We start from the raw sequence: 15473 nt of genomic DNA on the forward strand, positions 1-15473 counted from the left end.
CTCAAGGGATCTGCTGGAATATTTCACAGTGCAATGCATACAATAGCAGCCTCTTAAAAACCCCATGCACTGCTGGTTAAGGCAACTCACTGCCCTTATAAGGCCCAAATTTGGAAACTCTGAACGCTGTTATCAGGTCAGTCCAGGAGTGAGCCCACTGCACATATGGCCAACAGGTGAGCAGGGAATGCTGCACCTCAAAGAGGCTCCCTGGAACCCTTGGAAGCAGCAAGGAGGGAGCAAAACTTTGGCATAAGCTCAGTCTTGTGGGAGAAGAGCCATTTTATGGATGGAGGTTTTATATGGATATATAAAAAATATATGGATGTGGATGGAAGTTTAACATATGCCTTATAGTGCATATAGTGAAGTAGGAATAATTTTTTCTCCAGTTATAACACATACAGTTATTTAAAGGGAAATGTAAAAGTGTTTATTTTTATTGGGGGTATGCAGAGTTTCTTCTATTTCTCTCAGGGGTATTTAAAATGGATTTACTTTTACAAAGATGTTTTTTGAATGTCTGGTGTTCCACAAAAAACTGCATACCCAGAAAGCTGCCTCATGGTGAACTTCATTGCTCAATCCAATGTAAGAAGAAATCTCAGTTCAAGTGTGTGTGATGCTGAATGCCCTCATTTGGAAAGAATAGCCAAAATTTAAATTCTAAATAGATTTTCTAAGACTGGACTGGAAAGGCTGTAGTTAAAATCCTGGAAGCACAAATCTCTGGTATGACCCAATATTAGGCATAAGAGACAACTCTAGCCTTTAACTGTGTTTTTCTCATGTTATAGATGAGTCTGTTCATGTCCCAGCTCCAATCCCTGGAGAAAGATAATATATTTATGCTGATATTCTCAAATCCAGTTTGGAATCTAACTAAATTATGACTCGGATAAAGGTTTTTCTTATTTTCCTGGAAGAAAGAAAAGACACTAATGGAGCTCGTTTGCAAAAAGAAAACTTTCTAAAATTGTCAACAGATTTTAGAATCACTGCCACATTTTTGGTTGAAAATCCTGGCACCATTTTTCAATCTGTGGTTTAAAAACATTTTTTAATATATTCTTCCATCTGGTTTAGACACAGGAAAATGACTATAGACTTGTGAAAAGGCAAGAGGAGGAAGCTTTTTTCTAACTTAGGAATCACACATGCAGGAAAAAATAAATGTGCTTTTAAGTGTCCCATTTTTGTCCTGATGTCCAGTATTATGACGGATTGTATCTGATTGTATCTGTGCAGCAAACAGGTCACAGGATTTTCTTAGAAAGTATTTATAAAGTGAAAGGAAGGGGCCTTTGTGCCATAAAGCCAAGTTTGATTAGATCTACATAAAATGTTTAGCACAGCTTATTTTTTTATTCAATGTACTTTTATCACTTGCCATTATTTGTAAGGTTTTATATTATGTTTGCATCCTGCAGCTTCAGCCAAGCTAGAAATCCTCTTCCTCCCCCACCACAGGCTCTGTTCAAACGCAACATGAGACGTTCCCTTGAAGAGCTTCAAGTATAAACAGATGAGACAGATGATTGGTGGGAAGAAAAGTTGACCCAGAAAATTGTAACAATGCCTCAAAACCATGCAGCAGGTCGTGAGGAGAGCTCCTGTCCCTTACATCTGGTACAACACACATGGGGTGCCTCGCTGTGATTCAGCTTCTCATAGGCACCAACCCACCTGCAAATGCCAACAGCATCAAACCAGGGAAAAAAAAACTTGGCAATTTCTTTAAAAATTATTTTCTTGATACAGTTATTTAGTTGCTGGTATCCACATTAGCCCACCTGCAGCAAAACTGCATTTTGATTTGAAAAAAACATAAATACCAGTAATAACGTGCTGAGAACTTGCTGCTGTTTTCAGTAATAACAAAAAGGTCAGGCTTGAAAGCCCACAGCTACTACTACTGTATTTCTAAGCTAAATGTGTTTTTTATTTTACATACATTCATAAACAGAACACAAAGCAGGAGTTTATCACAGAAGAAGAATAAAAAATAGAATTTGAGCCCTTCACAGCCAATCTGTTCTGCTCCTGCAAGGAATATACAACCAAGTGCTATCCCAAAGACTCATCTCCTCTCCAGATGTCCATCTTCTCTTGCACTTAATTCTGGTCACACTGATGCCTGAACCAGAAATAAGGGAAAGGGAAAATGAAAACAACTGTTATGCCTCCCTCCCATGAAGAACATCCTGGGGGGTACGAGGAGATAAAGAGGGCCCCACACTCTCTATGAAAATCATGTAAGAAGCCAGCTGCATGTAAAATCCTTTTCAAAAGTTGGCAAAAGTCCATTTATATAAATGCTTTCTGAAGATCAGATGAGCAATATGCTACCAGACCCAGAAAAAACAAATATGTCAATTCTCTTCCCCCTTACAGTTACACCAAAAAATGTCCAACTGTGGTACAGAACACTCCTGCAAAGGCACAGATTCAAGCCAAGGAGCTAATTTTCATTGCTTTTTAAATTTTAAATCAGCTTCTAAAACTTTAAAAGTTCAAACAATAAAACAAAAAAGTACACCATCACCAAAAAAATACACCCAAACTTTTGTGTTTTATTAATAAAACACAAGAAATGTATGAAAGCATCATGGTTTTCCATATAACAATGCTAAAAATAATGCTGAAAGAGAAACAAACTTCATGTGAAACTTTATCTGTTAAAGTTTTTAAAGAGGGATGAAGAAATGGCCACTTGGAGGAGGATTTGGGTGCTGAAGTTGTCAGCCGATTGGTTTTGCTTTGAACCAGCCAGGACACCCAAGAACCAATTTATTGCTCATTCCACTGAGCTGAAGGTTTGTGTTCCTCAGTTCTGCACGGGATTCTTCAGGAAGCCCTGAGGCTGCAAAGTGACGCTGGCACCCTGGGAAGGTGCCTAACCCAGGCTGCTGATCAGCAGCACTGCTGAAAATGGGCTGCCCTTCTGTACCCAGATGTCTTCAATTTGTCAGGTTGGGTGTTTCTGTGTGGTTTTCCTCTTTGCAGAAGCCTAAGGGATTTCCACAGCTCTTCTGCAGTTCCCAAGTCCAGAGCAGCATTTCACTGAACAAGGAAAAGCAACGCTCTCGTTCTGCTGAGGAGATGCCAAATGCTGCCCTGCACCACACCCCAGAACCAGGCACGTTCTTCCTTTCTGGCTCAGCATCCAGCACATCTAGTCCCAGCTGCAGGGAGCCCAGCTGGCCTCTCCTCCCCACAAGATTCAAATCCTCTTCCTGCACATTTCCCAGTGGGGTTTTCCCCTGTCTTTGAGGAACAGGAGCTGCTCAGAGGGTGGACCATGGTGTCAGTGAACCTGAGGGGTAAAACCCAGCCCAGCAGTCTCGATGATGGCCAGGCTGGGTGCCTGCAGCATCTGTGAACAGACACCAAGTGTCTTCTCCTTGCCTGACAACCCTGACAAAGAACTGGCCTCAAATCAATTTCCCTTGTGGTATCCAGGGACTTCTCATGCACCCTCCAGGAAAGGGGAAATCTCCCCTCAAATGGAAGCTGACCCTTGAGGCTGTGCTGCAGGACTGGCCCTGTAACTCTTCCACAGAGCTGGCTTGTTCTGATGGCAACGTTCTGTAGGTATAGAGCTGTCAAGCTGTCAAATATTGGATTGTCAAATTCCTACTGTGCCCCTTCACTTGAGTTTTCTTAGGACAGTATTGAAGAAGTGCTATTTATTAATTTGGATACCAGCCCTCAATGAACTGTTGCACCAATTACATTTTCAAGGGATTTTTATTCTAAATGAAATCCAAGTATTTTTATTGCTGGCTAGCTAGGCAAAGTTCATTTTTGCTACAAGAAAATGTAGCCCTCTTCAAATAACCCATCACACAAGTGGCTCTTACAGCACATCTGAGAAGTACCACATTTGGGGTTGTTCTGGACCAACTAGAATAGTATGTATAGAAACTTAAAACAAAACAAAACAAAACAAAAAGACACATCAGCCATCCTTGTAACTTTTTACATCCCAGCCTGGACATCCCACTGCAGCATTCATCAGGCAGTATGGCAGAGGCAGATGGGGGACAGAGTGCTGCAGACCCCACGGCACCTGAATCTCCCAAGCTGTACCCTTACAGAATAATTTACTCTTCTTTTTGCAGGAGAGCTCTAAACAGGGACAATATCAAGATCTAACCTAAAAGTGTTCAGCAGTTCACAGCCCACTCACATTTTTTTTTATTTAGCTGAGATATTCAGTTATCTCTCACTGCATAATAAAATCTGCTGTCACACCAAGGTGTTTAGGGCAGTGTAAGATTCCCCTCTTCTAATTCCCTGTGACATGTGCTGCACTACTAAGATTTTAAATCATGGATCTGCCAATTACTCCTTCCTGCAGATGGCTCTCATTCTAATTCAATTTCATTCATATAAAAGTAATTACTGATACCTTTTTAGGCATCATCATATTAATAAATGTGTGAAAAAGGAGACGAGTTTTATTAAGGATCTAGTTTTATTATTTCAAAAATATTTCTTGTTATTCTAACTCTGGTTAGGAAGCCTTGACAGCTCCCTAGAGCTAATTGATTAATAATCATTGCCAACTGCATTTTAAATTTTAATTTTGGCTTTGGCTGACTAGTCTAAATGATTCCCTAGAGCTATGAAACTCCTCACCACTACTACGAGTATTTGGGCACTGGATGAATAGTCTGAATGTGTTTGAGGAAGTGAGTAGCGGTGTTAATTCTCCCAGATCTGAATTTTATGACACACAGAAAACATAAAAACTCCCTTTTGCATTTCTGCCATGCCAAGAACCTAGTCTGAATGAAGATGGGTGAGCACAAAATGCCTTTTCTCAAAGGCAGAAGGAGGGTTAAGGATGGGATGCCTGGGCTTGGAGCCAGGAGTGAGGCAGGGAGTTTGGAGAGCCAGGGGAGCGCAGACTTCAGAAGCTGGGAGAAAAACTGCCTCAAACTCCTTCACTGCAACCTCCCTGCAAATTAAATATTCCCAAAATAAAGTAAATAACCCCTGCCATCTGCTTTTAGTTAAAAAATATCAAGAGGTAGTTTGTTGTAATACTTATATGCGAAATGGATTATTTTAATTATTCTGGTTTTATTTGACCTGAACAGCACCAAATTCTCCCCAAAGACAAATGGAAAAGATCAAAGTGCTTGTGTGAGGTTTTGAGCACTTCAGTGAGGAGTGAAGATGCCTCCTTACTGTCAGCATACAGTCCTGAAGCAGTCCTGGTCTGTTATTAAAGACTTCTGAATCTCTCTAATATATCTTACAAGGTTTCTGAAAGTAGTATCAGATGAAATAAGATATTAAAGCTGCTTAATTATTCCATTAGATGCAATCTCTTTTGTATAATAATATGGAAAGATGAAAGCCACATCTCAACGATAAATATCTAATGGCTACATTTAATAAACTGTTAGGAAAATTCATTTATACTAAATTTTATTTTACTGGAAATGAGTTATTAAAAAAGGAGACATTAAATTTTCTTAACCAGGTTTGGAAATCAAGATGCTATTTTACGGGAAAGAGAATCAGACAAAGAAACCTTAACTATTTTTATCTGAGTGTCCGTGGATTTAATACATGTGATCTAATTTTCCCCATCTGAGGAAGCACTTTACAGTCCAGCAGTTATGTACTGCTAATACAACTTATAGTTGTGACAACATATATATATAAAATTTTAGAAGTTTTAACCACCCTATTGATAAAATTATCAGTAAGTAAAAGCAAACTAAATTTTGGAAAAAAATCCAAAACCAATTCACTAAGAATGCACTGGAAGCCTCCTCAGGCATACAAATCATCTTAAATGCCACCATAGATACATGGCAAACTGGGGAATTTTTATTCCTGGTTTTATCAGCAGCAGTGGAGTGGAATAAAGCTGCTCTGGTCACCTGCAGCAATACCAGGAAGGACAGCCCAACCATGCCACCTCTCCCAAAACAGCGATGGAACAGTTTGGAATATTAATCCATTAACCCTGCATGCCCAGCAGAGACCAGTGGCCCTCAGGACTGCCTTGAGATGACACTACAGAACAAAATCCATGCAAACTTGGCTTTCAAAAGAAGGAATTGAGAAAAATCCTGCAGGTCTGGTGGAGCAGCCATTGGACCAGGGCCAAAGAAAACAGAGCCTGTGCTCAGATGAGAAGAAAATTAAGTTGACTTTTCCTCATCTCACTTCTCTGAAAGCAGACCTTTGGACAGTACAGGGACTTTGGTGAGTCACAAACCTCATCACTGTTTAATTTATCACCTGAAAAATGGGGTAACATAACACTTTCTCAAAAGCTGTCATAACGAGAGTAAATAAATCAGTGTCAAAATAATTTTCATTTATTTCTCACAACACAGTTGTGATATTCTATCAGGAAAGGTATTATGGAAAAGCAAATCATCACTACTATGGTGGGGAGAAGACAGAGACAGAATGGTTTAAAAAAACATATAAAAATCTCTTTAAAGATGGGGCTGAGCAGTCAGGTATTTTTCAGTTGATCCTGTAAATGACAGATGTCAGATGAAAGGATTTGTGAATTCATATTAATGATATTATTAAACACACCATTTCCACACCATTGAACAAAATGCCCAAGTAAATATTTTGACAGCTTTGTTTCACACTGAAAAATGGTAGAAGTGCAAAGAGACAGAAGGTTCCAAAGTAAATCACTGTAGCTTTTACTGAAATATGCTTTGAGAAGTGTACTTGTGATCTTCCATAAAATTAATTCAAATATTTAGAAAGACAAATAATTTTATTTAGAGCCATAAATCAGGATTAGAGAACCCTATTCCATTTTTCTTCTTTTGTTACATTTAGTGACCATTTATGGTTATGGAAATTAGAAATCTCTTTCCTCTGCATAAAGTAAATAGGACAATGAGCAGATTCTGAAAGATGAAACAGCTACTGACTCTGAGGAAAATTTACCACAGACCTGAGCTTCCCTTTCTTTCTCCACTCTATCCATACATTAGTGCTTATCAAAGGGGTAAGAAAGCTACTCCAAACCCATTCCCTAAGAAAGTACTTTATTCAGGATAATATTAAACAGTTAAACCATAGAAGGTTTGGTTCAGGGAAGGTTGTGTTAGTCCAGCAGCTCCTCCAAAGCTCAGATGAATGAGTTGCATCATAAGCATTTACTAATTTGGCTGGAAAATCACGCAATCATCAATGTTTCTAAAACTTCTGAATGAGTTGAAAATACCACAGAAATACTTGCAACATCTCAGAACTTCCAAATATAACTTAAAAGGTACAAGCTTAAAAGTCTTAGAACCTGACATATCAGAACCTCCCAAACACCTATTTTGTCTGTAGAAACCAGACCTGCTTATCCAACAAGCTGGAAGTGGCAAAATGCATCCAAAAATATTTTAAGTATCTAGGATCTTCACAATTCAATCCACAACTCTGGAGAGGACTTGCTAGAGATTATTAGACTGAAATTATTTTACAAAGTAATTCTGTCCAACTGGAGCATTTCCAGAATAGTATTACAGATACCCAGAATATATTGCTAAGGTTTGTTTTCTTCCCAGAAATTCTTGGTAAAAATAGCTAGGATTGGCTCTGAGCCACTTAAAAGGGTTTTTTTGTTGTTGTTGTTCTTTCTTTTGGTTGCTGTTTTTAGACTTGTGTAGTAAATGATACTATTATTTGTCAGCACTACCTTGAACTGACAAGTTTATCTTCAGCAGCAGCTCAAGAAGCCTCAGTGCCTGCTCTGGCTCTGGAAGTGGTGTCACTTATAAATCAGCCCCATGCAGTGCCTGAGCTCATCTGCAGAGAGCCACAAGTTTTTAATTCAGGCTCATCTGAGTGTTAACCTGGTTATTCAGCTTCCAGACCCAAGTATTCCTGCACAAGCACCGTGTTCTGTTCAGTGCCACTGCAGGCATCTCTTCAACCATCTGCATTGCAAAATTGGATTTGAATGGAAGACCTTTCTTTTGGTGTGCACTCTTCACACGAAGTCTGGCTCGCTCACTCTGGAGAGCTGTATTATTTATAAGTGGAAAAAGACCAGAGATATAGATAAGGAACAGTAATCTGCATTATCTCACTAAATTAAGAGTAAGATATTCATGTGCTTCTTGCAAAGCAGAGAAATCATTGTATTAGAACCATAAAAAGCAGCTAACCCAGCAAGAAGTTAATAACAATTTCAAAGCAATTTCTGCACAATCTGACATCCTGTGGATATCATGTGGGGGTTAGAAAAACACTGGCATGTCTCCAACACATATTTACATATCACTTGCCATCAAGATACAGAAAAGTAAATCCAGAAGTCAATGGCTCTATCATGGGGAATGAAAATCATCGACTCAGGCTGCCACCAGACATCTTGATTAAACAGGCAGAAGCTGTATGGTGCTGTTACTGAGTGTAATGTGACAGTCACAGAATCCTAAATGCACAGTTTGAATAATCAGATGATAATGAGAACACTAACACCTGGAAATGGATATCATAAAGCCAAGTCTGAAACAGGAGTATCTGACTTGCTGCAGCCAGGCTGAAGCAGGATGAGAAACCCTGAAAAATGTATTACAGTTCTAGTGGTATATCACACCAACACTGTCATTAACACAAAACTCAGTAATAGTTTGAGGGGAGAAAAAAAAAATCTTTTATTGTTCAGAAAACTTAATGTGAAATCTCAGCATTCTATGGCTCAAAGAGGAATCCAATGCTGTTGCCCAGCAAAGCCAGAGTGACAGGGAGCAGGGAGGAACCAGACCCTCAGCCCCCTCTGCACAGTGCTGGAAAGCAGCTCCAGTTAAACCACATTTCTTTCCAGGTGGTAGAAGGATCACAGGCACAGGAGTTCAAAGAAGAGCAGCAGAGCACACCAAGGACTGGAAGGAGCAGTAGGAGAGGAAGGATCATGGATGTGCTGTTTCACTGGAGGGGCAGTGAAACTGAGAAACCCACCACAGCCACCAGCAGCATGTAAACACCAGGGTGGGAGAAATAATATAGGAATTGTGGGGCAATACTATGATTTAAAAAACCTTGCTTAATAAGAGGTCCAACACAGCAGAACAATTTTTCTGCTTCATATACCCTAGCAGCAAGCTTTGTCTTCTGCAGAATTTAATATGCTTGAGCACGATAGCAGAATAGCTCTAAGCAGCACAAAATCTGTGGAGTGAATACGCCCCCTCCACCTACCCCCACCAGAATAACTGCTGGTGCATACCAGCACCCTAAAAATAGGAAAGGTGTGGGCATTGCAACAGAGAGCTTTGTAGAGCTTGTGAGTAATATCAGGGCTGCTAGGGAACTGCAAACAAACTGAGGTGGCTTCATCAGATGCCACTCAGTGCAACTGAAGTTACACAAGGGAGTGTAGGATAATGATAAGGTAACTCACTCCCAGCAAGCTGAGACTCCTTTGCCATGAGCAGAGACAGTGGCTGCCTTTAAAATGAGGGAGATCTGCCCAAGTATTAACATCAAGTTGAAAACTTGCAGCTTTACAGACACGCTGCTTTAGGTCAAGGAGAGGAGTCCCACTTAGAGGCAGGTCACACCCACTTAGAGGCCCTGGTAGAAATTAAAAGCCAAGCAATATAGAAACTTGGAGAAGTGCTAAAACAAATTCACTGATCTCTAGAGTATTAGGAAAAGTGCAAGCCTTTGAAATCAGATAGCAGCAAGTGCCTGCCCAAATTCATATTAAACAGAACAACCCCAAATGCAAATTTATCCTGTATCTGACTCTGGATTCATGAAGCTTCTTAAGGAACTAATGAATATGACAAAATGACTAAAAGCATGTAGGAATAGATTAAATACATCCATAGTTAATGCTTGCCCCAGAACCTTTAAAAAGTAGCCCTGGGATTATTAAAGCAAAACTATTCCCCTTCAGTATTCCCCTAATCGCTGAGGAAATGCTGCTCTTTCAAGACACCTTAAAGCAACAATTGTTGAAGGGAATTCAGGAACACTGCTGAGTGTAATTACAACAGTTTCTCTTAAGTTCATATACTATTTTTGTTACTGGTTACTGGAGCAGTTCTCCAATATTTTATGGAATTCAAGGTAACTGATGAGCTTAGATATATGCTGCACCTTCCAATCAGGAAGGAAACTCAATCTCCGTTTTGGAGAGTGGGGGAAGGAGAAATGCCATTAAATGCTAATGTTAGCTGCTATCCTACCCAAGGAGTCAGTCTCTGGAAGGAAAAAAAAAGACCTGTGTATGTTTAGATTTCTAGTTTATCAGTTATTCTTAATATCTAAAAGGTTACACATGATGGTGAGATATTAACACCAATGCCAAGTTTGAAATTAATACCAATGTAGGCCAGCAGCAATGAGAAAGACTTACATTCAGAATCAAGTACCAAAAGCCATCACTGACCCTGGCTAAAAAAGTAACCTGTGAGACGTAAAACAACTTCAAAACATCATGAATCAACAAAGGAAACTAAATGTGACCCAAGCCCAGTTGAGGTACTTTAAAATTAGAAACTGGTTTTCAACATTAATGAGCACGGTTGTGTTTATGCAGAATCTCCTCCCATGGAGTCACCTGCCCCAGGAGGGGTTGGATGAATGGGTTTGTGATTTCCTGCAGGGCCACCATCATCTGAGCTGTGTGGCCACAAATCTCAAATGTTGCTGCCTGCTTTACAGCCCAGCACCAGCTTCTCCTGGTTCCTTCAAAAATCAGAAACTTCTGAGTGAACACTTATCTACCTCTTGATTCACTTCTCCAGATGGCCTCTACTCCAGAAGGAATAAAAACTTGATATACTTTCTACATGCTATTTCTACATTTATATAATATATGACATATATTAAAAATATCAAACCATTAAAAAAAAAAAAATGCTTCCAGCAACACCCCTCGAATTTCTGTATTCTCTGAAAGGAAGAGCAACATTTCAGCTTTAAAATCTCCCAGGCTTGGCACTGTTTGTAATAAAGTTTGACTGAGGACCAGGATCTGTTTCTATTCTGCAAACCCAGCAGATAAACAACTGCCCTGGGTTGTCCAGGGCTGTCAGCAGTGCTGCCACCACACTCAGCAAAAACCACCTTGGGATCTGCAGAGTCAGACAATTTCCTCACGCCATGGGAAATTCTGCCTGTCTCTCACTTTTCTGTTTCTGTAACATGCCCTTGGTTTGTATAATTCTAGAAGCATCTTTTTGCTTTAAAGAAATCTCTGACATTCTCTGAATCGTGCCTGAATTCAAATTAGGCAATGAGAAAGAGACCTATATAAAGAAAAGTGACATATACTAACAGTATGGCATAAATAATTTTTTAAAAAATTGTACTTCAGCACCTTATTTTTCCAATTTTCATACACGATAAAGAGTATTGCAAGGCTTAGCTAATTTACAGCACACATCCAGATAATATTATCTATTATTTCAACTTCAGTTGATATGAATCTTGTAGTTTCACATTCGTTTAGTGAGGTCTTTTCAGATCTCTCTCTATTCCTTTGATGGGTGATGGAGAAATCCGTATGTGCAGATCCATACGGCGATGAACTTTCCAAGCCAAACACAAGAACAGCAGCTTCTAGGAGAGGATGGCTTGCCAAGACAAACAAGTTCTGCCAACATTTTAACACCACAGAAGGTCAGTTAGGTTATAATTAAATCTAATTACCATTCTCTAGAATTGCAACATCTTTTCACTTGAAGCCACCTAATGCTCAGAAAAGGATGAATTTTTATTCTAGATTTTCCAAGAATCACAGTAATGAGTCAATCTAATATTCCCTTTAAATCTGAATCATCACTTATCATCATAAAGAAACAGGACATGTAATCATTAAAAGGAAGAGATTTGAGCACTTTTTTTAGCCATTAATACTTCATCTCTCCTGCTTTTCTCTGTTCCTCTGCAGTAATTGTACAGGGTTTTTTCTGCTCTGTTCAGTACCACTCTGGGGTTTTTCCATTATTTCACTACTTTTTTTTTTCCCCCCCAGAATTTTATAACCCTTCTGCTTCACCTCCCTACTTTTAATCCTCTCTCTATCTTCAGATCTTCCTGTCTGCTCCCTGGGCAAGCTGGGGATCTGGCAGCAGTAACTTTCCTCTGCCAACTGCTGCCTTGGAAGAGAACTGTGCTGGGAACCACCTGAACTCATCTCACCAAGGAAAAGATGAGATAAAAATTGGTAAAGCAAAGACTTTTTTCTCTCCCTCTTTTCTTCTCACACAGGCCAAGAGAAAGTGAAAGAGGGGGAGAAAAACCAGGAGTCATTTGGCTGCTTTTCCTCCATCAGGAGTGCAAACCTGGTCATGCTCAGCCTGGTTTCATCCAAATGAGCAAGGAGCTGAAGATCCTGGGCTATCAAAGGCACCCAGCTCACAGGGGAGACCCTTCAGCTCCTCTGCTCCAGTAGCTGGGGGCTGCAGCTTGAGCTGGCATCAGCTGCTGCTGCAGGTGGCCATGCCACGTGCTTGGTGAAAAAAGCCTCTCCCAGTTGGGATGGCCTTCCAATAAAATGATCATTTGATCCCTCTGGAGACCGGAAAGCATCAAGGACCATTTGTTTTTAGACTTAAATAACAAAGCTGGAAAACTGGAAGATCTGCTCAGCTTGTGGCACGCTGTGCCAGCAGTGGGGAGCCCAGCAGAGGGGGGCACAGACTGGCAGTGCTGCCAGGGCCTCGATGCAGCCCTTGGAACGCGGCTGCACTGCTGCAGGGCTGCATTGCTGCAGGGCTGCACTGCTGCAGGGCTGCTCTGCAAGCACCAGGAAGGGCAGGATGCAGTGAGCAGCCCCACCCTACTCACTGTGTACATTATTCCCTGCCATCAGGGCTCTCTTCATTAACTCCCCTCGACTGACAGCACGAGGCACAGCTTTGTGAAAGTCGCCCTGTGCCTCGTACAGCTGTGCTCTCCTGCTGCAAACAGTCCCTCAATAAATAAAAATGACAGGTTCAGCTCTCACATGGTACATCGAGTTCCACCTGTCCTACAGCAGATTCACATGCCATCAGGCAGTTAAGATGCCACTTCTCTTAGCCACACTTATGTCATGAAAGGCTTTTATTGTGGGTGGGGCAAAGCACAAATCCACAGCCCTCTTTTGTTTACTTCCAATTATATTAATCTCTCGCTTCTCTAAGATTTACTTATCCTCCCACAGATTATTCATGCCTGTAGCCCTGCAAAAGCATGTAGACTGAAATCCTTCACCCACTCAATATGCTGGACATCTTGCAATGGGTTTCCAGAACCTGGATTTCTGTTCCCCTTCCTCAGCTAGTAAACTACTTCTTGGATTCATTCAAATCCAGTTATTTCTTCTGCAGTCTTACTGGGTTGAAATAAGGTCTGAGGGGTAAGAGGACTAAGCTGTTTAACTGGTAATGGTTCAAGATGGTCTGGGCACATCTGGGGCTAGAATGGTGACTATGGCTATGTCTGCTTGGCAGTTCAGCATCTTATGACTACTGCTGTTAAGTCTACAAAATTCAAATTGTCTGTTGCTGAAATAATCCCTCACAACCTATTGCTGCACATACAACCCATAGACTGTATGACAAGACCAAATGGCAGAGGTGGTTTTCTATTTCAGGGTAATTTGGTATGGGTTAAGTGAAACTCTAGAATTAAATTTGTTCAAATATAATTTCATATTCTCCCACGTAACAAGGCAAAAATCCATACAGATAACAGTGGAATAACAAGCAAAACCCCACAGCTTGTTCCTTTACTTTCCAAACCTGAAATCCATTATCTGGAGATCACCATTTACCAGAGCACACATACCAGAGAGCAGGCTGAGCAGATGGTTCAAAGCTAACTGTCAATCCATTTGCAGTTCAAAACAGTGGTGAACTGCTCCAGCTGCTTTCCAGATCAAAAATATTATTGTCATTTTGCTATCGCTGCATGCTGAGGGTTATGTAACAAAAATGCACATGTCCCTCTGCCTGGAATGCAATTAATTTCCTCCCTTCCCACTGTGAGTGGTAAGTAACAATTCAGACAGTCTGGATGCTTCAGTTTTGAGCACGGGCAGGGATGCAACCCTGGAATTATTCCACGTGGTAACCCACTACTTGTAACGTGCCAGTCTTCTGGAGGTCTTACAGCCAGGGTATATTTTGCAGTTTGGAAAAAAATAAACATTATCCTCCTGTTTATACAGGACCTCTTCACTGTCTGTGGGGTACCCTGAGTGCTTTGGTGCAGTTCTTTAACCACAGACTTTGCTTTATGCTGGAATTTTAAGTCTTCTAATAAGCGTGCTGACTGGGTGAAGGGATTGCACCCAATCTGAAATCAGCCACTAGGCTTGCTGTACACTATGGTATGTGAAATCAGGCATTGTACACTATTAAGTTTTACTAAAATAGTGGCAAAATTCCCTCTTAATCTACAAATATCCAAACATTCCGCCAGTGGTTAAATTCAGACTCTGCAATGCTTAACCTCTCCATGGAATTTGCTTATATAAAGAGAACAACTGGAAGTCCTTTGCCTAGAACAGCACACTCAAGAAACAAAACTCATTTTCTCAATGCAATCTTTTTTGCACTGTGCCTTTCATCTCTGTAAGTGCAGCTAAGCCCATGATATTTATATAACAACCAGAAGATCTTCAGGACGGGAGCTGCCTTTCTATAAAATATTTGCACCATACTTAACTTCCCTCTGTTGTTGCTGTAATAGAAACACAATGGGGTGATCAACTGTCCTCCAGGGTGTCAACTGAGATGAAACATTAACTTAGTACTTAACTGCAGCAATTTCCTTTAATGTGTTATTGCTTGGTACAGCTTGTTCTGGGTTACTGGTTTACAGCTTACTTGTGTAGGCAGCACCTGCAGTGGTTTTACTGTTCTTACCTGGTTAAATAGGCCAGAGCCCGCTCAGATCCCGATGGCTTTTTGGGCTGCACCTTTTTAATGGGGATTCCAGCTTCCCTCATCAGCTGTTTCTCCTTCTTCTTGCGTTCTTTTTTTAATTTTCTTTCCAGTTTTCTCTTTTCCTCTGGAGTAAGTTCTTCCTCTGCAATAAGCTCTTCCTCTTCTTTTGTAGCCTGAAATAATTAACATTTAAATGAAGTGTTTATCTTTCTATAGCGAACAAAAATATGCCTAAATGTAATTAAAAGGCTCAGGTTATATTTAAAACCAGAAGGTTCAGGTTTCATAGTTTTACTGTTTACTGCACTTCCATCACCTCTCTGCTATGGCCAACTCCCAGAACTGCAAATGGGGGCTGCAGATCTCACAGAGATCTGTCAAACTGCTCTCTACAGATGGTGATACTGCTCTGAGGAACTTGAGCACCTTCCACCTATGTATTAAACATCATTTCCAACACTTCTTGTGCTGTTTGTTCTCCCACATTCAGACCTGAGGAGGGCAGAGAAACAGCAGAGGCTGTTTCACAGCAGATGAAGGGTTTGGATGTTTTTTCAGCATACACAAATTTCAGTAGGAGCAGTA

At 40.6% G+C, this 15473-nt stretch overlaps 1 protein-coding gene across 1 annotated transcript in view; it reads right to left on the bottom strand.

The window, feature by feature from the left end:
• The window catches only part of C14H7orf50 (chromosome 14 C7orf50 homolog), a 122305-nt gene that overhangs the window by 11419 nt on the left and 95413 nt on the right, over positions 1-15473 (bottom strand). Inside the window, exon 3 of the mRNA XM_058850165.1 lies at positions 14868-15061. Coding sequence (XP_058706148.1) covers positions 14868-15061 — 194 coding nt within the window. The remainder of the gene's footprint in view (positions 1-14867; positions 15062-15473) is intronic.

The sequence above is a fragment of the Poecile atricapillus genome, chromosome 14 (genome assembly GCF_030490865.1).
Source record: "Poecile atricapillus isolate bPoeAtr1 chromosome 14, bPoeAtr1.hap1, whole genome shotgun sequence".
Taxonomy (NCBI): Eukaryota; Metazoa; Chordata; class Aves; order Passeriformes; family Paridae; genus Poecile; species Poecile atricapillus.